This window comes from Gavia stellata, chromosome 18 (genome assembly GCF_030936135.1).
Source record: "Gavia stellata isolate bGavSte3 chromosome 18, bGavSte3.hap2, whole genome shotgun sequence".
Lineage (NCBI taxonomy): Eukaryota > Metazoa > Chordata > Aves > Gaviiformes > Gaviidae > Gavia > Gavia stellata.
Genome location: NC_082611.1, coordinates 957,196 through 980,503, shown reverse-complemented (window position 1 = coordinate 980,503; position 23,308 = coordinate 957,196). Strand labels below are relative to the sequence as shown.

The 23,308-nt window shown below is 48.2% G+C and overlaps 2 protein-coding genes across 2 annotated transcripts; both read left to right on the top strand.

Annotated features, from left to right (window-relative positions):
- The first annotated feature begins 95 nt into the window (after window positions 1-95).
- On the top strand, window positions 96-8,688 carry EARS2 (glutamyl-tRNA synthetase 2, mitochondrial). Its single transcript, XM_059826565.1, has 9 exons — window positions 96-189; window positions 765-920; window positions 1,894-2,083; window positions 2,361-2,833; window positions 3,671-3,779; window positions 4,339-4,492; window positions 5,730-5,860; window positions 7,223-7,358; window positions 7,960-8,688. The coding sequence occupies exons 1-9, from the start codon at window positions 96-98 to the stop codon at window positions 8,041-8,043; spliced, it is 1,527 nt and encodes a 508-aa protein (XP_059682548.1). The 3' UTR covers window positions 8,044-8,688.
- Window positions 8,689-8,960: 272 nt separating this feature from the next.
- Window positions 8,961-22,851, top strand: GGA2 (golgi associated, gamma adaptin ear containing, ARF binding protein 2). The gene is made up of 17 exons (XM_059826411.1): window positions 8,961-8,994; window positions 9,662-9,746; window positions 10,648-10,723; window positions 11,315-11,413; window positions 13,216-13,339; window positions 14,656-14,759; window positions 15,251-15,331; window positions 15,528-15,665; window positions 16,803-16,884; window positions 17,828-17,947; window positions 18,210-18,377; window positions 18,633-18,688; window positions 19,102-19,253; window positions 20,088-20,257; window positions 21,238-21,407; window positions 21,792-21,902; window positions 22,517-22,851. The coding sequence occupies exons 1-17, from the start codon at window positions 8,961-8,963 to the stop codon at window positions 22,625-22,627; spliced, it is 1,881 nt and encodes a 626-aa protein (XP_059682394.1). The 3' UTR covers window positions 22,628-22,851.
- Window positions 22,852-23,308: the final 457 nt, after the last annotated feature.

Here is a 23,308-nt window from a genome sequence, read left to right as displayed (position 1 = left end):
CGGGGCGCCCCGCCCCCCGGCCGCTGAGGGCCAGGGGATTGGCTGGCGCGCCCGGGCGGAAGCAGCGCCCGCGGCCGCGTGGGCGGGGCGGTGGGATGGCGCGAGCGCTGCGAGCGCTGAGGGGCGCGGCGGGCCCGGAGCGGGGCCCGGAGCGGGGGCCGCGGGTGCGGTTCGGGCCCAGCCCCACAGGTAACCCCGGCCCCTCGCTCCCCCCCTCTCCCCCCCGGCGGGCTCCGCTGCGGGCGGGGGCGGCGCCTTGGGTTGGAAAAGGTGAATTCAGACACTTTGGGGGCGTCTGCAGCGGGGGTGCGGCGGGGCGCTCGGCTGGCTCCCTGCGCGGGCTTCTCTGAGGCACCTGCTCGCTCTGGGAGCGCCGAGGGAAGGGAGCTCCCCGGCTTGGATTCGCCCGGGCAGCGCGGAGGTGAATGGGCCCCGACGCAGCCGCAGCGTGTTGGGTCGTTTCAGCGGGACGGGGGCGGTTGCGTGGCCCCTTCTGGCGGAAGACCAGGAAAACGGTGGTTCCCAGCCCGTGCCAGCCTGTACGTGATTTCCAGATCGCCTCAGGGAATACGCGCTGGGGGGCAGGTAGCAATAGCGCGGTTCCATAGCGGGGCCCGCAGCGGCAGCCGCGGCCGGTGCAGCACGCCGCCGCGCCCCAGCCAGCGCTGGGTACCGGGTTCGTTACTGGCAGCATCGCCCCTCCAGCTGATGTTTAAACATCTCTTTACTGGGCCTTAATTGTTACGATTTCCCCGTGATAACAGGTTTTCTGCATTTGGGTGGCCTTCGGACTGCTTTGTACAATTATATTTTTGCCAAAAAGCACCAAGGGACCTTTATTTTGAGAGTGGAGGATACAGATCAAAATCGAGTGGTGCCTGGCGCTGCCGAAGGAATAGAAGATATGCTGGATTGGGCAGGTATTTACAGACATCTTCCATTTTTTACTTACTGAAAGATTCTCTTCTTTTTAGAGATTAACAGTACCCAAATTGAGAGTGTTTTGCATGATAGCAAGCTATGCAGCATTTCAGATGACAAATCAGTTGAAATGTGTATATTCCTACAGCTAGGCATTGGGAAAGTCCTACTGGAAGTATGTTTTGTAGCAGAAATAACTGGTTAGGTTTTGATTTCTTTTGGTTGTGTTGTCTGCCACGTAGAAAGATCCAAATCTGCAAAAGTGGCCCAATGTGCAGTTGTAACAAAAGTGGTGTGTGAGATACGCGATGGAACGGTCTAAGGTTGGAGCTCGCAGACCTCACTGTAAATTGATAAATTGTTTGTATACGGAGTATTTGCTAAAGAGGGTCTGGAGGTGACAGTTTTCATTTTGAATCTTCTGCATCTTTTTGAGTTTAAGAACTAGAAGTGAGGGTGATTTCAGAATACAGAATTGTGATGAACTTGGAGCCAGATCCCACAGACGCTGCCATTAATGGGTAGGTAAGCTTTAAGGGGCTAGGGCTTTGCTTTTGAGTAATAAATTTGGAGTAGGTAAAATAATTGGCTACGATCTTAACTGTATTTTTGTGGTATGAATGTTCCTTACTATAAAAAGGGTGGATGCTACTTTGTATGTGTACACCTGACTGCATTTTGCTCTAGGTAGTGTATCAGAGCCACTCAACTCTTTACTAGGTTCTGGTGGTTTTTTCTGCTCGTTGCTTCACACACAATACTCTAAATTCTGATGATGTTGGCTGCTGTTTATCTTCTAAGTCCAGGGGAATCTGACTCATGTGCTACACAGATGCTGTCAGCTGGAGCAGAAACCGTCTTTGGATGCTTTCCAGAACCTTGCTGTTTCATCTTCATTTAACGTGCTCCGATGGTGGGTTTCACTCTGCCTTTTTACGGGCTTTTTAAGCCCCATCAATACTGATATTTCAGGTATTCCCCCTGATGAGAGTCCTCGCCGCGGCGGTTCCTTTGGACCCTACCAACAGTCGCACAGACTTGACCTTTACAGGAGCGCCACTGATGTGCTTTTGGAGAGAGGTGCAGCTTACCGCTGCTTTTGTACCCTTCAGCGCCTGGAACTGCTGAAGAAGGAGGCTTTGCGGAGCCAGCAGACCCCACGGTAGGGATTCCTTGTCCCCTGGGTGGTTCCCTGTGCTGCACGCTTGCAAAAACTTATAGCATGTGGGGCAATAGGATTGTAATTGCACTGCCCGTAGAGAGAGAAGCCAGTGTAACCCTTAGAAGCTTAGGGGAGCAACCTCCAGGTCATTTGACTGGACACGTAGTGGGCAGGTTACAGCTAAAGTTCAGGGATTGATTTAGAGTTTTGGGAATGTGAAAATGGCTGATGGAGTTGGCCTGTGTTGAACCAAGACCTTCGTTCTCCTTTCTTAAAGGTATGACAATCGGTGTCGGCACCTGACGCCCACAGAAGTGGCTGAGAAGCTGTCACAGGGCCTTGACTGGGTGGTCCGCTTCCGGCTGGAGAAGGGGGTGGAACCCTTTCAGGACCTGGTCTATGGCTGGAACAAGCACGAAGTGGCTGACGTGGAAGGTGACCCAGTGATTCTCAAGGGGGATGGCTTCCCCACTTACCACCTGGCAAATGTGGTGGATGACCACTACATGGGCATCAGCCACGTTCTGCGTGGAACTGAGTGGCTGACTTCGACCTCCAAGCACCTCCTTCTCTACAAAGCCTTTGGCTGGGATCCCCCTCAGTTTGGTCACCTCCCGCTGCTTCTGAACAAAGATGGTGGCAAGCTGTCGAAAAGGCAGGGGGACATCTTTCTGGAGTGTTTTGCTCGGGATGGCTACTTGCCAGATGCTCTGCTGGACATCGTAACCAACTGTGGCTCTGGATTCGCAGGTAACAACAGGCTCGGTACTTGCTAGGACACTTCTTGATGTTGACTTTGAGGAATGGGTTAGGTATGTTTTAATAGCTGAGAACCTTGACAGTCTTTGAAGGGATCAGGAAACGGGTGTCAGGCAACCAGTCTGTCCCTGAAATGCCACCAGGGCTTCTGCAGAGCTCCTGTGAAAGACGGGGTGGTGTGCTGGAATGGTGGGAATCTTTCTGCCTCTGCAGCCATTTAAATTGAGTCTGATGCTTAATGGGTTCCCACTTGGGACAACATTCACCTCAAGGTGAAGAAACTGTCTGCGAACTCTTGGGAAAACTTGTATTCTATGGTTAATAATGCAGTGTCATGTATTACATCTGTCACACTTCTTGTTTAACCTGAAAGACCATGAGAAGTTGAGTCAATGACTCCTTTTGTTACTCTTGCTGTGTGGGGATCACGAATTAACTTGTGTTTCGGGAACTCTGCTTGGGAATGAAACCTTTCCTGGGCAGTGGAGCCTCCTGGCTGAGCGTTACTTCTTTTTGGCTGACTGATGCAAAGGGTGTTCCACTGAAGAGCCAAGCAAAATGTCCCAGTTTCCAGTTCCTCGCCAGCAGTTAACAGAGCTTGCTCTTAGGGAGAGGGCAGCTTCCCGTGCATGCCCGCCACAAGTTCCCTCCTGTTCCCCCTCCTGGGGTACGTCCCTGTTAACACTGCGAAAAGTGGCTCTCCTGTGTCACTTCTTCCTTGGGCGTGCTGCTGCCCCTGCCCTGAGCCTGAGCCTCGCAATGAAACGCAGTGACGTTAGTTCTCTGCAGGAGAGTGGATGTGTCTCATTCCGTTGTGTTATTTTGCAGAGAAACAGATGGGGAGGACTTTGGAGGAGCTGATCTTGCAGTTTGAAGTAGGCAGAATTACAACCCATTCTGCCCTCCTGGACCTTGAAAACCTCCCAGAATTCAACAGGTATAAATATCAGTGGTAACTTTAAAATGTAATAATCAGTACATCAGTAAGAATTTATTCCTAGCACTTGGCTTTGTCTGGAGATTTTGTTTATCGGATCAAGCATGGTCCCAGTGCAGCGGCTTTTTGGCTGTGCTGCAGTGAAGCCAAAAGTGGTGTAAGTTCCTGCTTACATCATTCCTGCTTCCTCTCCCGTCCTGTGCTTGGACACTGATGGTGGGAAGGCTGTAAAAACCTGAGCAGATGGTGTGTAGCTAGGAGGATGCAAGGTCTTAAGTTTAGATTCAGAAGAACATCTAAAAAGAGGCAACACTTCCAGAGGGTACTTCTGCAAGTACATTTGTGTGCTACGGGGATGTTGTGCTGCTGAGAGTTACCGCACCTTTTGTTCACTGTGGTGCATTAGAGCTAAATGCTTTGTTGTAGAATGTCTGTCCACAGCTTAGTGTTGCTTTTCTAACAGTTCTACAGTTTTAATTGGTAAATGTTGTGAGGTTGGGATGATTAGATTCAAATCTAACCCAAAGCAGTCCAAAAGCAGTTTTCTTCTTTGTTACAGGATTCACCTCACCCGTCACATTGAGAATGAAGGGCTCCGACAGAAGCTAATTAGAGACCTGCAGTTGCTGGTGGAGCACGTCTATGGGGATCAACAAGTGGATCAAGAGGTTCTAGAAAAGGAGTATGTGGAGCGAGTCCTCCTGCTGAGAAAAGTATGAGCAGTGATAGCGTTGTGTCACCATTCTGGGGAGCCGAGGTTTTGTGGGATTCCTGGATGAAGACTCGGCTGAGTCCTGGGCACTGCTTTGATCTGAGCTCTGAAGCTCCGCAGCCTGCAAACGGCTGTCACTGCCAGCTCAATGATCGTGTGCATGCTGACTGCCCAAATCTGATGATATAGTTAGCTGACCTGTAGAAATGGGCATGGTGAATATTTTGGTGGTCTTTGCAGAGTCGTAAGCTCATCCATACTTTGCCGAGCCAGCAGAGAGCTCCCTCGGCAGATGGAGGACATGTCCCTGTCATGGAAGCAAGTCATGGGACTGTAGGATTTTCTTGGAAGACCTCTCTGATTCGCGCTCAGAGCAGGACTGCCAGTAGTGCAGGATCAGGTCAGCTGTGGCTTTGTCTAGATGAGTGTTGAAAACCTCCAAGCTACGCTTCTCCTCCTGTAGCCCAAGGTGCAGCTGGCTTGTGGTGGGAAGGTCCAGCAGCTGGGGCCCCTCATGCCAGGGGACTGCTCGCCTCTAGCTTGTGCTGACTGGGCAGCATAAGGTGCTTCTGCTTTGCCGCTGCTCCATGCTTTGGTAGCAAAGTCAAAGCAACGTCTTTGCAGAGGTGGATGAAGCTCTTGGTGGTTAAATTAGTAGGGTTTGTGCGTTGGGAGAGCCCTGGTCTTGGTTAAGTGTCAGACTGCTGGCTGTAAAGGGGACAGAAGGTATTCTGACTCTTCCCAATGCCAGGAAGGAGGGTGAGCCCAGCTGTTTCCCAGTCTGCCCCTGGGATGCTACTGTAGTATCTGTGAACTTCCTTGTAAAGAATAAAGCCTTCTTTATAAGGGCAGGAAGACATCCGACGGTTCTAGCATGAAGGCTTCACTGTGGCAGCGGGACAGTGGCTCATGTGACTTCCCACTGTCTTGAAAGGCGGCAGATGAATGTGGCGAGCCACTTCCCTGGGCTAACTGAGTCAGCCTGCACGCGGCTCTGCAGCACGGGTACAGCCGTGGCCCTTTGGGCTTCTGTGTCCCTGCTCACACCAGCTGGTTATGGGTGTGAAAAACTCAGCTGCCTGAATGTCAGCGATTCGCATTTCCTCTGAGCAGTACGGAGTACGGGGCAGTGGTATGTTTGGACCCTCTTTAATAGTTTGTGAAGTCCAGTCAGGATGCGTTTTCTCCCCCCCCCCACTGTAACCCTCAGCCTTGACAGCTTTGCTTTCTTTCTCCAGGGTCACATAAGTCTCCTGAAGAACCTGGTGTCATCTGATTATTCTTACTTATGGGTTAGGCCCTCGGTGTCTCGAGAGCAGCTACAAACTATTTCTGCAGAAGTAGATGAAATAGGAAAACTAGTCTTAGGGTAAGTGTCTCTTCCCAGCTCTGTACACACCCACCTGCCTGCCCCAGAGCATTGCTCTTGGCTGCTCTATTGATGTTGGACATGCTCATAGTTCTTATTTAATTTGCCCTATTTGGAATGTGCTGTAGTTAGTAACTAGTGAGAAATCCTGTGTTTTTAATTGAAAAGCAGCTTGCCAGCGGGAAAGCTCACATCAGTGTTCTCAAGCAAGAATTGTCACATCTGGATTTAGTAAAGCACCAAGCACAGCGGAGTTTGTGTGCCAGTACGGCGCTAATGAAGCAGAGGTGTTAGCAGGGTTTTCCTATGCCACCTGATCCCTGTGCCTTTGTCTGCTGTGGCATCGAACTGGAGAAGTGCAAGGTGGTTTTGGTCAATGTGTGTTCAGATGATGTTATGAGACTTCTGGGTCTCTGCAATGAACCCAGTTCGTGTCCAGCCGGAATTGCTGTCACTTCTGAAGAGCTTGTCCCTGGGGCGCTTTTCCTGCTTCCATTTCTTTGTCTCTAGCTAGCAGTCTGCAGTTCTGTCTGCTCAGGAACATTGCTGCGATGGCAGACAGTCTGCCCAGTCTAGGACCTTCCTTCTGTGCCAGTGAGTTTTGTGAGGTTTTGGCAACACGTTTCACTGCTGCCCCATGTTCCTCTGCTACTCCACGCCTTGCAGCTAGGCGGGGTGGTACGTCAGTTGCCTTTCCAGTTCAGATCTCACCTCTGGACTAAAATGAGCCCTGAAAACCAGCTTTGGGAGTAATTAAGGTGGCAGTATCTGCAAATTGAGCTATTATTTCCAGCTATCTGTAAAGCTGGTTGCCCTCAGTCAGTTCTCACAGCTGAGTGGTAACTGAATCCAAGCGATGGTAACTTAAAATGTTGGAATACTTGTTATCCTGGAGGGATAATAGTACTGCTACCTACAGTAGTATCAGCGATGGCTCCTGCATCTCTAAAAATCATGTTATTAAGAAAAGAAATCAGAATTACTGCATTTGCTGTGGTTTTCCATGTCCTTGGCATAATTTTCTGGTTTAAACTTGATGCTTGCTTTTCTGAACAAACTCTGCTTCTGGTTCTGTTGAAGTAAAGGCACGGTTTTGCAAAGCAGAGTCTTAGCAGCAGTATCGAGGTAAAGCCTAGGAGCGTCCCCGCGTACATGACCAACGCTGCAGTGAGCAGAGGGAGTGGCCTGGCACAGAGCAGGAGCGGAAGGCAGGAAGGTTTACCTTGAACTGCTGCTGTTGCCAGAAGATTCTGCAAAACCAGTCTGAGGTAGCTGGCAGTCATCAAAGTCATTAGTCATTTCTGGGTAGGAATCCTGTGTTTTGTACGTCCCCAGACTGTAAGGACATTTTCTTTCCTAAAGGCTCGTGACAAAGCAGGCAGCTGTTTTGACTGTGGAGGAGTTGAACAAAGACCTGCGAAGCCTCCAGAAGCAAACCAAAGAGACTAAGTACAGCAGCATGATGCAGCTCCTTCGTTTGGCTCTCAGTGGGCGGCAGGTAAAAAATAAAAATTCTGAGACTGGGACCTTCTTTCTTTTTTTTTTTTTGTAAACAGCTATCTTCTCTCTGATAGCAAGATACTGGTATTTGGACATCTTGCAAGAATTGACATCAGTTTCTGTTACGAGCGAATGTACTGATATACAGCAATTCTGAAAGAAAAGGCTGTTCTGAAAGTTTCAGAAAGGCAGAAGTTATCAAAGCATGAATATGCTGGTCACAAATCTGAAGTTAGAAAAACCTCTGGAACAGCTGTAGGAAGTGTTGACAAGGTTGTAGGTTTTGGGCAAAACTGGGATTTTATGTGCAATCTGCTTTTACGAAGTTCAAAACCAAGTTTTGCAAACGTTCTTCAAAGCCTTATCCTGGCTTAGGCTCTGGCATCAATCCTTCTGGGTCAGTTTGACCATTCTTAGCATTTTACTTCAGGAGAAAAAAAACCCAAACCCTTGTTTTGAGATTGCTAATAAAACCTCTACCCTTGGTCTAACAGCAATCTGATAGCTAATCGCTCTATCATTTCCGCCATGATGATGCATAAACGCATGCTAAAAAGTGTAAGTTTCCATTTGTACAATGACTTCTTATGTGTTTTCAGCATGGACCGAGCGTTGCTGAGATGATGGTGACTTTGGGACCCAAAGAAGTGTGTGGAAGAATACGCAAAGCACTATCTAGCTAATTGAGACAGAAATGACACCGACAGCCAGCTCATGGATTCAGATGGTGTAGGCGGCATGTGTCATTGTCCTAGACCTGTGTTTTTTGATCTCGGCATGATTATCTTTGATCAGATGAGCTGGGCTTTAGACCAGGCAGGTGTCGCCATGATCTTTCCAGGTCTGTATGTATCTTCATTAAGCATAAGCCAGTTTGTCTGGGAGAGGAACCGAATACAGATTTAGGTCCGTCCTTCTGCTTTCACCTCGTGCAAATAGTCTGGTTTCCAGGTTGGGAGAAAGAGATATTTATCTGCGTTTCAATTCAGACTGCGTGGACAGAAAGTAATGCTATTTCTGATACCAGCATGGTTCATCTCAAGTGATCAGTCTCTTTTTGGAGAGCGCCTTGCAATCAGGGTACCTACAGCTACGACTACACAGGTCCCCAACAAATACCATGGAGAGGGTATTTTTATGTATATATATATATATATATGTAAAAATATGTATATTGTAGCTGCTGCCCTGTTAGCTGCCCCAGTGTCCTGCCGGGCTGAGTGAGCTGCTCAGAGAGGGGGACTCTCCTCCCTGTCTACTGTGTCACATGTGTGGTTCTGCTAAAAATATCCCCGACCTGGAGATTGGGATGGTTTTTCCTCTTTTGGATGATGACCTTTTAATAAATTAATGTGGTGACTTTTGATTCCGTTCCCGCCAATGTGTGCTCGTTCTGCACGCCAGCAAGGGGAGGAGCAGAGGGAGGGGTGGGGGCAGGGGTGTCTTACTGAGCCAGCCCACGCCCACAGTGTGCACTTCCACACCACAAAACCTCGAAAACTCGCGTGCGCTTCCCACGGGGGCAAGCGGCAGCACGCAAGGAGCTACGGCGGGTAGATCTGCTTCCTGCTCGGGGAGGAGCGGAGCGAAGCGAGAGTCCATGGCCAGCGCCGGGGAGCTGGAGCGGTGGCTCAGTGAGTGGGGCTGGGGGCCAGGGGCCGGGGTTGGCCAGCTGGGCACTGAAGCAGCTTCAGCTCCGTGGGGAAGGGTCCATCTCTTCCACGGAGCCCCTTCAGGGTGATGTTCATGGCTGCTGTCTTAACCTGCTCCCTATCTCTCCTGTCCATCCTCAGCCCCAGTCCTGCCGCTGCTCTTTGTGTACTGGAGCAGATACAGCCAAAAAAGACTATTTTCCTTGATTCAGCCGTGCAGGCAGAGCTTTGGGATGGGCACAAGGACTGCACGAGACATGCAGTATATTGCAAAAGGCTAAATCGTGCCTGTGTTCCAGCATGGCAGGGTTTGCAGTCCAGTCCTGGGAGAGCTGCCTGTAAATGCTTTTTAACAGTTTCTCGTGCTCCGTGCTAAAAGCAACACAGTGCTGTTGCTGCTTTCAACACCTCAGTTTGTGCCTGACTTTGACTCTTCAAGAGTGTGTACTCAGGGCTGTGTTTTTAGGCAGATTTTAGTACCAGCTGTTTCCTGCTCGTCCTGCATCTTCCATGTCTGCCTCTTTTACAAAAAGCCCTAAAGCAGCTGATCCTGTGAGATCTGAGCTGCTTCCTGCCTTGTGCCGCTCGCTTGCGTGCCTCTCGCACTGAGGCTGTTTTTTCTTTCTTTATTATTTTTCTCCTGTGTAAGATAAAGCCACTGACCCGACTATCACTGAGGAAAACTGGGAATGCATCCAGCGGTTCTGTGACCAGGTGAATGCCGACATAGAAGGGTAAGGCAGACAGACGGCTCTTTGTGTTTGCTCTGGGCTGTGTGTCTGGCTCTGAGCTTCTCTCATGGCTGCAGGGGGGAACGGGACCTGTAAGCTGTGGTGTGGGGAGCCTGCAGAGACAGCTGGGAGGGCTCGCTGGGCTCTGCTGCTCCTGAGAGTGTAAGTAAGCTGCAAAGAGGTTTATGCCGATGTGGTGGGGGTTGATGTCCAGGAACGGGCTCTTACTTCCATCACTGCAACCCGCGAGGCGGCAGGTCCTGCCTGCTGTGCCCTCACCAGTCTCTTGGGAGATGTGGGCAAGGATACCCGCTGTGGAGTTCTGCAGGGAAGCCCCGAGTGAGCTCAGCCCCTCGGCTTTTCCTTTCAGAGAGGTGGGAGATCTCTGCTGGGACTTCCCCACCTTCCAGCTGACAGTCTCGGCTCTGGGGGAAGGAGCAGGAACTAATTAAGCACATGACCTGTCAAAGCTTAGCGATCATCTCTTTCTTCAGAGCAGACGCCTGTGCATTCAGAGGCTGTAGTCTGGCACCCGCCTCCCCCAGCAGCGTGTGTGCGCAGGAGCAGTCAGCGGGCTGGGCCGGGCTGTGCATCAAAGCTCCTGCAGCTGCAGAGAGCCAGGTCCATCTCCCTGTGCTTGCCCAGGGAGAGCCCCCAGCCTCTCCCAGCTGGCTCCCTCTGAGGGGACAGCCTCTGGACACAGCTGGAAGACAGCAGCGGGGTCGCACAAGCTGCTTCAGTTCACCTCTCGCCCCTTGTGCGTGTGTGCATACCCCAGGCCAGCGCTCCGCCAGAGGAAGGGTGTCTGATGTAGCAGGTTGCTCTTCTCTGCAGGGCAAAATTAGCAGTGCTTGTTTTTCTTGGGAACTTGTGCATTGCCTGACTTGCTTCTGTTACTCCCCAGCCCATCGCTTGCACCGAGGCTGCTGGCACATAAAATACAGTCACCTCAGGAGATGGAAGCTCTCCATGCTCTCACAGTAAGTGCTTTCATCTGTGCGCCAAGAGAGGCAGCACTAACTTGGAAATAGAGTTTGGGGGTAGAGCCAGTGTAGCTGTCTCTTTCTCTTAGATGTCTCTCTCTTTCTCTTAGATGTCTCTCTCTTTCTCTTAGATGTCTCTCTCTTTCTCTTAGATGTCTCTCTCTTTCTCTTAGATGTCTCTCTCTTTCTCTTAGATGTCTCTCCCTTTTAACTTCCCATTGCACAAGGAATACAGAAACCAGGGTATAACGGAGGGAGTAACTGCTGTTGTTCCTTCCCATGTCGTTCTGCTGAGGTGTTTCAGTGGTCTGCAGCTCTTGCTGTTTGGCCTGTGGTCCCACCACAGGGTCAGTGGTCCAAAAGTTACTGGTGATGGGTAGAACAGAGCAGATGGTCTGAAACATGCTGCTTAAGAAGGTTGGATGAAGGAAAAATACACGTTCTTGCTGCACAACTTCCTTAGTATCTTGTATTTGTGAATGCAGTGCCAGAAAGTTCTTAGATTTAGTATTATAATGGCAAAGTTTTTAAAAATTCCCCAAGACCCGTGTGTACAGTTTCTGTTTGGTACTGTTTTGTTTTCTGCAGGTGCTAGAGACCTGTGTGAATAACTGTGGTGAAAGATTTCACAATGAAATAGCAAAATTCAGGTTTCTGAATGAGCTGATTAAAGTGCTTTCCCCAAAGGTAGGTGGTCGTGTTTACGCTGGAGATTGCAGGTGGGACATACTGTTTATTTCATGCTGGATATGAATACTTAGAATTAATCTCATGCAGAAGTAGAGCAGCATTCGTTCTGTGCCTCCAAGCACAAGGACTGGATGTGAATCCCCCTGTAAAAGATGTAAGCCAGGGGCTCTTTCTGTGAAAAGCTTTTTCCTTGTTTCTCCCAACTCTGCTGGGACAGTCAGAGACTCTGGAGGAGCGTGAAATTGTTCCTGTGACTCCTCAGCCTGTGGCCCTTTTGCCTCTCAGTGATTTACAGAACTTTGGCTGGGGAAGTGCCAGAGGACAGAGATGCCAGGAGCTGCCCAGAGCCTCTCCCGTGTTTTCTTATCCTCTGTCCTCAAACTCTTGTGCTCCAGCTTGCTTTCTCCTGGCAAAGGTTAGCCTGGGTTTGGGTCCTGTTCATGGGGCAGGATCAGCTTCAGCAGCACTAGTGCAGCACTCGCTCTGCCATCGCCTGACAGTCGTGCGTTCATGCAGCCCCTTTGGGCTCCTGCTGAGGGTGTCCTGAGAGCCGGGCAGGGGGCCCCCGGCCCCCAGCCCCCAGGGAGCGACGGCCCCGAGCCCCGGGGAGGCTGGGAGGGATCAGCTGTACTAATGTGGAAGCTGCAAAGTCCCTTCCTGCTGCTCCGCTTCCCTGGCTCGCAATATATTCATTCGATATATTCAATATATTCATTCCTGCTCCCTGCTGTCGAGCACTTTGCTTCTGAGTGCAGTCGCTGCCTCCTGAGAAGAGAAGCAGTCGTCAGAAGTGAAAAGTTTCATTTGAGAAGCAAAGTGAGCTGTGAGTTCAGAGTGGATGCACTGGGGTCCCCTGGCAGTGCCTCTCATGATGAAAGACAGAGACCTGTTTTATCAGAGACTGCATGATCTTCCTGCCTTGCCCTTCTCTGCATCAAATAGCAGGCCCGGGACTTTCTTAAATACCCTTCTCAGCAACTCAGTAACCAATTCCCCTTTTTAGTGGGTCCTGCACACATTTACCGCTTGTACAGGCTTCATTTTCCATTACATCATCTCCATGGCAGAGGTGCAAAAAGCTGGTTTCAGAGAAATGTTTAACCAAACAGCAAAACCTCTTCTCTCAGTCCCAGGTTTGGTAAAGGTATTTCAGTGAAACAACAAAGTTTAAAGAATATATCACTACAGAGAGTTTTGTTTGCTGTTTTGACAAAACAGGTATCATTTTGGAGTGTTTTAGAGGTTTGTGTGTGGCTTTTATCATTCTTCTTGATGTTTTTATAAGACATTAAAGTGAGTGCTCGTAAGCAATAATGAGAGAAATCAAGAAAACATCCAGATGCTGAAAAAAGAATAACTTTCGTTTCTCTCGTTTCGTTCAGTTTTCATTTGTTCGGGTCTGGCTGAAGCCAGTGGTGCTATTTGCATTGCAGGCAGTTAAGGGTAGTATTTAAAGTCAAGAACAGAACTGTTTTCACTAAAATAAAACAACCTGCTTTTGGTTTCAGACTCAATAACTGATCAGAGAAGTTTTGAAATGGTTTCATTTTGATTGTAATATAGTATTTATATAATTATCATACGCTTAATAGCATTCCCTGTATTTACAGCCACAGCTATATACACTATTTCCTATACCACAAGATACACAGTTGACAACACTGTGAATAAAGTGTTAGGAATTCATTTGCTCCTTGGTCTCTGCACAGAAGCAACTTGGGGCTAGACCCATTTGCCATATCTGGCACTAATTCTTTGGTTTTAATGTTTTTTGTCTCACTTTTTTGTTTTGATTTCAGTACTATGGAACCTGGTCTTCAGAAAAAGTCAAGTCAAGAGTCACAGAAGTAATATTCAGTTGGACAGTCTGGTTTCCTCAGGAAGTTAAAATCCGGGATGCTTATCAGATGCTGAAGAAACAAGGTTTAGTTCTGTTATTTCAGTTTCCTTTTTAGCCTTCAAGTCACATGGTTTCAGACCACAATATCTGTCCTCTTTAATTTGTGACTCAGCTTTCCTTTCTTCGTAAAATGTTGTGTTTAAGGAAAAAAGGACAAAGGCCACACTTACAAGGCTGTTTGGGTACTTAAGGATGCATGTAACTGTTTAAAGAGATTTACCAAGGAACAGCCTTATTGAATCAAAGACCAGGCTGGCCTTGTGGCCTCTGTTCACACAATGCTCACCACTGTTGCGCAGGGAAGAGGGACAGGACAAACTCAGAGTGATCTTTGCCCTGGAGTACTCTCCCAGGATTATGAGGGATGGGTTCTGAGCTGGATTTTTCATCCATTCCATCCTATTTAATAGTCCTTGCTGGTATTGTCATCCAGGAATTTGTCCAATCCTGTCTGGATATCCCAGGTACTAATTTTCATAACTGAACTAAGAAAATGCCATAACACTTTCTGTGGAAGTTCAGGGGAATTAGGGCATTTGCTTAGCTGCTTCCCACCAGGTTTGCTCTGTGCATCTTTGAGCATCAAATGGCTTTGCAAGCCTTCCCCCGAGTCCTGCTGGGGAAAACTGGCTCACCATCACTGCCTTGCCTTTGTGCAGCTGCTGCTGTGGGCTGGGGTGCTGAGCAGGGGTGCTGGGCGCCCTCCTGCTGGGCAGCTCTCAGGGACCGCTGCTCATCCAACACCTGCATGGTCGGCTGCTGCTGCAGGCACTGGCCAAAGAGGCAGGAGGGGAGATGTCCGCAGAATCACTGCGGTTGTTAAGGGCTCCTCTGGTACTTGGTTTTGTGGGACATGGTTTAATGGGCATGGTGGTGTTAGTTGGGACATGGTTTAATGGGCATGGTGGTGTTGGTTGATGGTTGGACTTGACGATCTTACAGGTCTTTTCCAACCGTAGTGATTCTGTGATTCGGTTGTGTTTGGTGCCCTACGTTTTATGGCCGCACTGATTGTGGCAATCCTCTGTGCTCGGAGGTCAGTACTGGTGTGCTCCCACTGCTCTTGCTATGGGGGTGTTTAGCAATTCACCCAGAGGGAGTTCAGTACATCCAAATTTTATTTTCTACTCTGAAAATCTCATTTGGCCTGTGCATAATTCAAGGGAGAAAGGGAAGTCTTTTGTCTGGGTGTGTGCTAAGGCAACTCCTTGCTTCTCCATCTCATTCTGTAAAATTCTCGGGAGGGGTGAAGGAACTAGGTGTGAAATCCAATGCACTGTTGAGCATTGGTGTTTTAACAGCTCAGGCATCACTGAACAAATGTTGTTACCTGTTCCAGGGATTGTAAAAGAAGACCCCAAAGTGCCAGAAGACAAAATTTTACCTCCCCCTTCTCCAAGACCTCAGAATTCTATTTTTGACACAGATGAAGAGAAATCCAAGGTAAACCTTAAGGTTTTCCTGCCTACTCCCCTCTGATTTGTACTGATGAGAAAACAGGCTTAGTCATATTTTAGAAGCTTTTGCTGTTTCAGACAGAATATCTTCAGAATAATGCTAATACTACTTGCTGTACCAACAGCTAGAGAATTCTTTGATGCTTTGTCAGAAATTTTTGCTTAGTAAAAAGTGAAACATTTTTACAGAAAAACATCAGTTTCTATTAAACTTTCCTGAGAGAGGGTTTCTCCAGGTCTTACAGAAATTCTGCAGAGCCAGCGAGTTCCTGTTCCCAAACAGTGTGTGCAGGCAGCTGTAAGAGGCAGCAATATAATCTGGATTAGATTATGGGACATGAGCCCACATATTTTCAGGATTATAGAAACTATTATGACACTGGGTGTCTCTCAGTGTCTGTTCTCATGTGATGTGTGCCTGTAGTACAGTGCCTAGAGGCTGCTGCTCACTGCTGTCCCATGCTCTCCCCTCCACAGCTCTTAGCAAGGCTTTTAAAGAGCAACCACTCTGAAGACCTGCAGGCTGCCAACCGTCTGATCAAGAGCATGATTAAAGAGGTAGGGAGCTCCCTGGGTCAGAAGCTATGTTTGCAGCTGGGGGGGTGGGAGGGGACTTGGCAATTCAGTTTTTGACAGTGGGCCCTCTATACCTGACCTCCGTAGTGTCTGCCACCTGTGATCCAGAGTGACCCAGCCAAGCACATGCACTGGCCGTATTAACCATCATGTGCTTTTATTTCGTTTTTCATCAAAGGAACAAGAAAAGTCAGCTAAGGTGTCCAGAAGAGTGAATACCATCAGTGAGGTTTCCGAGAATGTTAAATGTATGGATGAATTACTGGAAAACTACAAGAGACAAGAATTATCCAAATCCGACCAGGACACCCTACAGGTAAATGTTCTTTTTCCTGCATAAGACGTTCTTTTGCCTGGCTATGGCTGGGAGCGCCCAGGGCAATAGGATTCAAAGGGCAGCACGGTGCACTCGGCTTCTGCCAGGGAAAGAGCATTACCACAGCAGAAAAAGTTTCCAACGTATTTGATGAATAACGGTCCCTCCTGTCAGTGTAATGGAAGTTGGAATGGAACTGTCTCCTGCTGTACCGGTTTGAGTTTCTGTCCAGTTTAGCTGCTCTTCTTGTGGTATCTTATGGGGAAATGGTTCTTCCTCCAACAGTGGCATAACACACGGGAATCCCCTTGAGCCCGGGCATGGCTAGGTGGGTGTGATGAGATTTGACCAGAGAAGCTCAAAGCTGTGGGTTCTTCAGCTTGTGCTACGGTTTCTGTGATTCCCCTTCTTCTGCCCAGAGTTCACTGGTCTGCTGCTGCTCATAAGTATCAGTGAACTGAGGAAACATTTGATGTCACTAATAGGGCTGTCGGAATAGCTTTATGGCCTCCAAATACCTGAAACTCTACTAGGATGCTTACCAGACTCTCAACTTAAAAAAACCTTAGACAACTGAATTTTTGTTGTTAAGAACTTCTCCTGTGGCTATATGTGATGGCAGAGTTTGGAGTTATTAGATCCCTTTGGGGGAGGGCTGCTGCTGTAGATGGAAGAGACTCTACTTTCAGACTGAAAAAGCGCTGCCTCTGCGCCTCCTCACTTTCTGAAACACGGAGAAGAGAGCTGTAAGCAGCTTTGCATTGTCTGATGGTAGTTGCAACTGACGGTCGTAATACTTCCCTCTGAGTACTGTGGTCGATCTGTTCACTGCTGGATACTTTTTCTTTTAAATTGAGTAATTTTACACTGATTTATCTTACACCTGTATGCATAAAGAGGATGTGACTGCTGAAGAGATACCAGCAAAGCCTCCTTGTTCCAGTGGCTGTACTTCCAGGCCACTGTGGATTTTTGAGTGCAGCAACACGCAGCATTGATACCTCTTGTGTGGACCTGGGCAGAAAGTGCATCTTCCTCTTCTAGAGGTAGCATCACTTAGAGGTGGTCACAGAAACAGAGAAGTGTGAGAGTGTTTGGGATCTCCTGAGCAATGACATGAAACGTTTCCTTCAATAGACTCTGTTTCAACGCTGTGAGAAGCTCAGGCCTCTGCTCTTTCGCCTTGCCAGTGAGACAGTTGATGACGACGAGGCTCTAGGTAAGAGCCAACACTCTCCTTGGATTTCTTTGCAGTTAAGTTTGTCTACCTTTGCTTTGACGAGTGGGTATGCCCTTCCTCTGAGAGGGGGAATGCTTAGGCACTTGCTACCCTGCTGGAAAAGCTTTCCACTTTAACCTTCAAACCATGCCCATGGGAAGTGACAAAGTCTCCTCCCACTTCTCTCCAAGGAAGCTCTTAATTTTCACTTGGAGCCCCAAATTAAATGGTGAAACCAGTTTCTTCCAGCCAATGTGGTTTTCAGAGTTTGGGGAGTTCTGGTGTTCACACAACTGAAGGCTTTTGAGGTCTTTTCTCTACAGATTGAAGTTCTCCCTGGCTATAAACACAGAAGGGAGAATATTTTTTGAATTTCATAAGTATAATACCGAGGAGGGTCATATGAGCAGAATCTTTGAATTCCACAGTGGTGAAATTTAGCCCTTCCGAGAGGACTGCATTTCAGTCTTGTCCATATGCCTTGAAAACCTGACTGAAGTGATGCCTCGCTGAATAGGCATCTTAAAACAGCAACCATAAGAGCTCAGCTGTGCCTCAAACGTTTCATTCATACCCATGAATGCCAGGGTTCTTCAGCTGGGGAGTGCTAGATTATAAACTCAAGTACACTCAGAAAACTTGCGGAGAACAACAAAGTGCGTGAGAGATGGCAGGAACTATAAGCACTTTAGAGATAGGATCAGATTTCAAAGTGATCTTGATAAATGAGAGACAGGTCTGAAATCAGCAGATGTATGTGCAAAATGCTGCACTTCAGAAAATGGAATGAAAAACTAGCCAGGATCTTAAGGCAGATTGCCCCACTAGACTTTGCTCCAGGCAGGTCCTTAGCTGTACCTTTCTTATGAGCAGTTTGGAGAGTGCTGTGGAACTGACGCTCATGTTAGAACACCAATATTTTGTTTCTTCTCTTGTTTTCCAGCTGAGATACTGCAGGCCAATGACCAGCTCACACAGGCACTTGGGCAGTACAGGCAGGTTGTAGCCAGCCACGAAGATGGTGGTGGAGGAGGTTCAGCCACCAACTCCGCTCAGGCACCAGGTAAAGAGCATCCTGCAGCAGCTTTGCTTCTGCATGTCATGGTTGAGTGGAGTTTGGAAGGGAAGTGCTTCTTGGAGAGTAAATGTGGAGAAAATCCTGTAACACAGGAAAACTCATGTAACGATCATTTTCTTTTACATGTGACTGATAGAAAATATTCCTGAAGTTCTTCACCTATGAGTCCTTTTGGGCTTGCCTGGACCCGCACATACACTGTTCCTTTCAGGAGGTTTCTTTTTAACTCTTTCTGCTATTTCCAAAGCATGCCGGCCAGCCCCAAGACGCATGAAGAGCTATACATTGATTGACTTCTCCGAACTGGAGGCAACATCCCAGTCTCCTACAGACCAATTTGCAAACATAACCACCGTCTCCCGCCATGGCAGCACAACCTCTACCTGTCTGCTTGATGAGGAGTTAAAGTCATTAGGTTTGTATATGCAATTCAGTACAGTGTTATCCTTGTTGCTAGGGTTCATGTATTTAATGAAGATAGAAGAACTTTGGCATTAATGTTGGTTTTAAGAGAAAGTACACCCTTTCAGCCTATATCATAAGTTTCAAGAATGTAGTTTCTTTAATGGTGTTAGACTGCAGTCAGACTGCTGTTAGACAACAAAGAAAGAACTTATGGAAAACCCTTGTTTTCTGTAATTGATCGGTGGCATTTTGGCATCTTTCTTAGGTCTCAGCGACTCTCCTGTTGTACAGAAACCACCACCTGATTTTGGCTTAGCAGAGGTGAGTGATCCTCAGGTATGCTAGTCCGTAAGGTATGAAGGACAAAAGTCAGACAGGATTCTTGATCTCCTAGCTTTCCCTGGCAGCCTTTTTTAATGTCACTCTATTCTGAAGGAACGTGTGGACGTGGCATTGTGGGACATGGTTTAGTGGGCATGGTGGTGTTGGGTTGATGGTTGGACTTGATGATCTTACAGGTCTTTTCCAACCATAGTGATTTCTGTGATTCTGTGAAACTGGAATGCTCCTGCTCTGCAATTAATTTCTCAGTTGTAGTTTGCAACCAGATTACTCATATTTATTTCTACTTTACGTAGTGTTATTAAAAATGAGGTTCTCTGTTCTCTTCAGTGGAACAGGTCTGATTTTTGCTGATGTCCTATAGTGTGAACCAGAAGTGTCTTATTTTTCAGACTGCTGTACACAATGGATATAGTGAAATTGTAAATGCTGTTCAAACGCTGGGACTGCAGGAGAGCTGGGAAGACAGCTGTTCAGAGAAGAATGAATTTCAGGGCCTGGTTGATCAGCTCTCTCCACCATCCAGGACCAAAACATTATCTTTGTAAGCAAACGCTGCATAATACAGTCTGGCTTTGGAGATGAGGAATACTGGTTTACAGCAGTGAGATTTAGGAAAACCTTTCCACTACAACTAGCTAGTGATGGCAAGTTATCCATCCGTGCATTGGCTCTTAAGCAGCAATTATGCACCTATTAATTGCACTTTGTGTAATTACACATTAGCACCTTCCAAGGGTCAGAAACCTGGGGAGACAAATCCCATGGCTTAGTAACAAGGTGATCTTGAGCTAGAGGAGCAAAAACCTTACAGTCAGGTCTTTTATAATAACCTGTGACTCAAAACATACTTTCCCCAGCTTTCTTCAGGCTGTGACAAAGTAGTTTCCAAGCATTCAGTGGAAGCCTAACTGTTCATGAACCAAATTAATCATCTACAGATCTTCAGAGCAGGTGACCATTACGATACGCTTATCCAGTCTGCCATAATACAGGTCAAGAAATTTTACTGGAGATTCCCAGCTTCCTGCATTGTCTTTGAGCTAGAATTTATTTTAATCTCACTGACTAGAGCTCCAGAGAGTCCGTGCGTGGGGAGAGTAGACTCCCAAAGCCCTGAAACAGTTTCACGTTAGTAACAGGAATCAAAGTCTGTCTTAATGAATGCTGAAACAGCAGCTTCTTCCATATAAAATGGACAGTTTTCGTATTCCTCAGGAACTCGGAGAGTGTAAGCTTGTACTTTCCTTATACCTGAAAGTGATGAGGGATTGGGAACACAAAATGGACACAGCAGAAGATATATATATGGACTACATGGTATATGCCATGTAGTCTCCCCAGTTAATATAAGTTTTCTACATGCTTTTCTTTCCAGGGATTTATCACCAATGAAATTGCCCTTTCCAGATCTTCCAAATAGCTCAATGGCAGATACTTCATTCTCCAGCCTAGGCTACGAGCTGAAGCCTGCTGCCTCTTTGCATCCAGCTTCCCATGATGCTTCTCTAGAAAACCTTTTTGTCCCTTTAATTTCAATTACACCGAGTAAGTGCAATAATTTCTGTGCCCCAGCTCTGCTTACTAGAGGCTTACTACAGCTCTGCTGTGATTTTTGCAGGGGAGCAAGCCAAAGTAGCCTCATGCTGTGCAGGTCGGCTGGAGAAAAGTAATGACTGTTCTGTGATGGACTTAATGTATCTGAGAATTTGAGCAAGTGCTAGGGATCGTACCATGGAAACGTCCTTGTCCTCCCTCCTCAGTAGTCAGGAGTTTCCTGCCCTGGCTAACCTTTGTGATGTGCTTCTAAACCGTTTGCCCTTAGCACGTTTAATCAGGCTTCAAGCAGTTCTTCTCCAGAGGCTTAAAAGATATTTATGGGTGGGAGTTGTCCCGCTTCCTAAAGCAGAACTGTTGTTTCCACCTCTGCTTTCTGATTCAACACTGTATGGCCCAGCCCTGTGACCACTTGATGGAGTGTTCCCCTGGGTGCGTGGCACCCCAGTGTCTCAGAGCAGGGCATGTCCTGTTGAGAGGACGGCAGAGCCTTGTCCATCACTGCTTTTGGAAGAGGACAGGTGCAATGACATTCTGACCTGATTGTCTTCTGCCTTCAGTCTCTTAAGTGAAGGATTTACCACATTTTGGAAGGGCTGGATGGTGACAGTCAGGTGTGGATTTACCAGGCAATGGTGATAAGGGGCTAAGTCTTGTGTGTGCCAAAAAGTTACGTTTTGCTTTTCCCATTGTATCTCTATTGGATTCATACCTGACATCTCTAGCTGACTGTTGAAATCTGAGCTGCTAAATCTCTAATTTAGACATTCAGATTCCTTTCTCTACCCTAGAGGTGAAATATAAATCACAGGCAGGTGCTGTATGCTGCTTGGTCTCTGAGTTTGCTGGAGGAAATAAAAGTTTGTGTGTGTGTTTTCTTTTTACTGTTCCTTATCCCGTCTTTGCTGTTCTGCCCTCAGAAGGGAGGGGAATCCATGCTTTGTTTCTGATTCTCCTTTTGTCTCTGGCAGGCAGTATCTGTCCACTTACTGTGTACGATAGGAATGGTTTCAAGGCTATGCTCCACTTCTCCAGAGACCCGGCTCCTGGCCGACCAGATGTGCTGGTGATGGTTCTTTCGATGCTGAGTACATCAGCTCAACCAATTAAGGACATAGCGTTCCAGGCTGCAGTCCCAAAGGTGAGAAGCCTGTGGTGAGTAGAAGAGAGTGGGACTACTCAGAAATGTCCTGAGGAGAAGGTTCACCATTTCTTGCTTTGGATTTGCCTTGCTCATTGGAAATTGCCTGGCTCACTTTCTCTGAACGGTGAACCTGTTGTATGGTGGTGCCTGTGGCCCCGGTGCCTGTTTCACAGAGTATATCCCTGGCCTTGAGACAACTAGACAGGGCTCCAGACACGCTGCTTTAGCCCCTGGGTAAGGCACTCGTTCTGCCTGTGCACGTGCATTTTATTGAATGACAAAATCTGGCTGATGTATCTTTAAGCAGCTCTGTGCCTCGGTAATACTCCCAGCCCTTTTCCAGCAGGGACCAAAAAGCATTCCTTTCGTTTTCTCTTTCAGACCATGAAAATAAAGCTACAACCAGCATCCAGCTCTGAGCTGCCTGCCTTCAGCCCTCTTCTCCCCCCCGCAGTGGTGTCCCAGGTCCTGCTGCTCGCCAATCCGCACAAGGTATGTGCGGTGATTGAGTCTGCAGGTGGAGCGCTTGGAATGTCACTGTAGTGGGTGGGGTATTTGTGTGAAAGATGGGGAGAGTATTATTAGCGGGGAGAGACAGAGCAATCTGGGCTGTATTGGGAAGACATTTTTCCCACTGAAACAGCTTTCCAGAGCTATAATCTGGAGGATCGAATGGGCAGTTGCTGCAGGGGCCTGCACATTTCTGCTTCAGTCTACCTGCAGTGATGGCTCCTGGTAGACACTGTGCAGATGTTTGCAACTGATGGAACACGAGGCCACCCAAGGCACAAGCGATGGTGGCAGTTCTGTTGCATTAGTGAATAATTATGAGACCAAAAATCGGTGTAAGGAATCCACTGAGAAGGTTGGGCAGGCCTCGATTGCCAAGCATGCCTTTGGGTGGCTTGCACAGGTCTCCCAGTCACTCCTTACATATCTTACAAAGATCCAGGTCTTGTTCTGTGCAGAGCTTCTGCATGGCTCAAGTGTTACTCGCCCCTTTCAGGGGGTGATTCACTGCAGCACGGCTGTGAGGGGTGAGGCTGAAGGGGGCCCGGGAATCTGCAACCATGACATGCCCCTCTCTCTTTTCCTTTCTCCCGTAGGATCCCATCCGACTGAGATACAAACTAGCATTCACGCAAGGCGTGCAGCCCTTCAGTAAGGTGGGAGAGGTGACTGGCTTCCCAGAAGCAGAGCTCTGGGGCAGGAGCTGAAGTTCAGCAGGCTTGGACGTTGCCATATTGCCTTAGTGGTGGATGGGGAGGGACTGTGTGCCAGCAATGCTGGCCTGGACTCTGTCATGGCTCCTTTCCTTGGGATCCACCATTTCCTCCTTCCTTTTGGTTTCTGTGCAGGTGTCTGGCAGGAGGTGTGTAAACTGGCTGCTTCTGCCACGGACCTTTTTCTGTAGCTGACCCTGCTTTACAGGAGACTGCTGTAGAACCCTGCAGCCCGGGAGCCTTAATGCTTCTTCCATACAAGTTTTTCCTGCTGCTTTCTGGGCCCCTTTTCCCTCTCTCCCATTACTTTTTAATTTTGAATTAAAAAGAAAAAAGCAAACCTATACCAACAATCAGCCCTTGTAGCAGACTGCTCGGAGCCGGGGCAGGATCTGTTCAGGGACCCACCCACCCTGTTTTCACGGGGGCTGCGTGCTGATGGGCAGGCGAGAACTGCGGAATGGCCAGAGTTGGGCTATCTGGACTCTGGTGGATGTGGTTTATAGGGGAAGTACAAAACGGAGTGACGAGAGTAAATGGTGGGAGGGCTTTGGGGCCCTTTTGGGGGCTTTTTGGCCACTCTGTGAGCACCGGCTCGTCCCCCCAGGCCCCGCGGCTGGGGCACGGGCTGCTCCCTCTGGGCTCCGCGGCGCTCGGGACGCGCCTGGGGTGTCT

What these genes read in the sequence shown, in the direction of transcription:
- GGA2 (XM_059826411.1), top strand. Translation starts at nt 8,961, where the DNA reads ATGGCCAGCGCCGGGGAGCTGGAGCGGTGGCTCA. An exon ending in GTGAATGCCGACATAGAAGG is followed by an intron (nt 9,747 to 10,647) that starts GTAAGGCAGACA and finishes GTTACTCCCCAG; the next exon opens with CCCATCGCTTGCACCGAGGC. An exon ending in AAGCTCTCCATGCTCTCACA is followed by an intron (nt 10,724 to 11,314) that starts GTAAGTGCTTTC and finishes TGTTTTCTGCAG; the next exon opens with GTGCTAGAGACCTGTGTGAA.
- EARS2 (XM_059826565.1), top strand. Translation starts at nt 96, where the DNA reads ATGGCGCGAGCGCTGCGAGCGCTGAGGGGCGCGGCGGGCCCGGAGCGG. An exon ending in CGGAGCCAGCAGACCCCACG is followed by an intron (nt 2,084 to 2,360) that starts GTAGGGATTCCT and finishes CCTTTCTTAAAG; the next exon opens with GTATGACAATCGGTGTCGGC. An exon ending in GAGTCCTCCTGCTGAGAAAA is followed by an intron (nt 4,493 to 5,729) that starts GTATGAGCAGTG and finishes TTCTTTCTCCAG; the next exon opens with GGTCACATAAGTCTCCTGAA.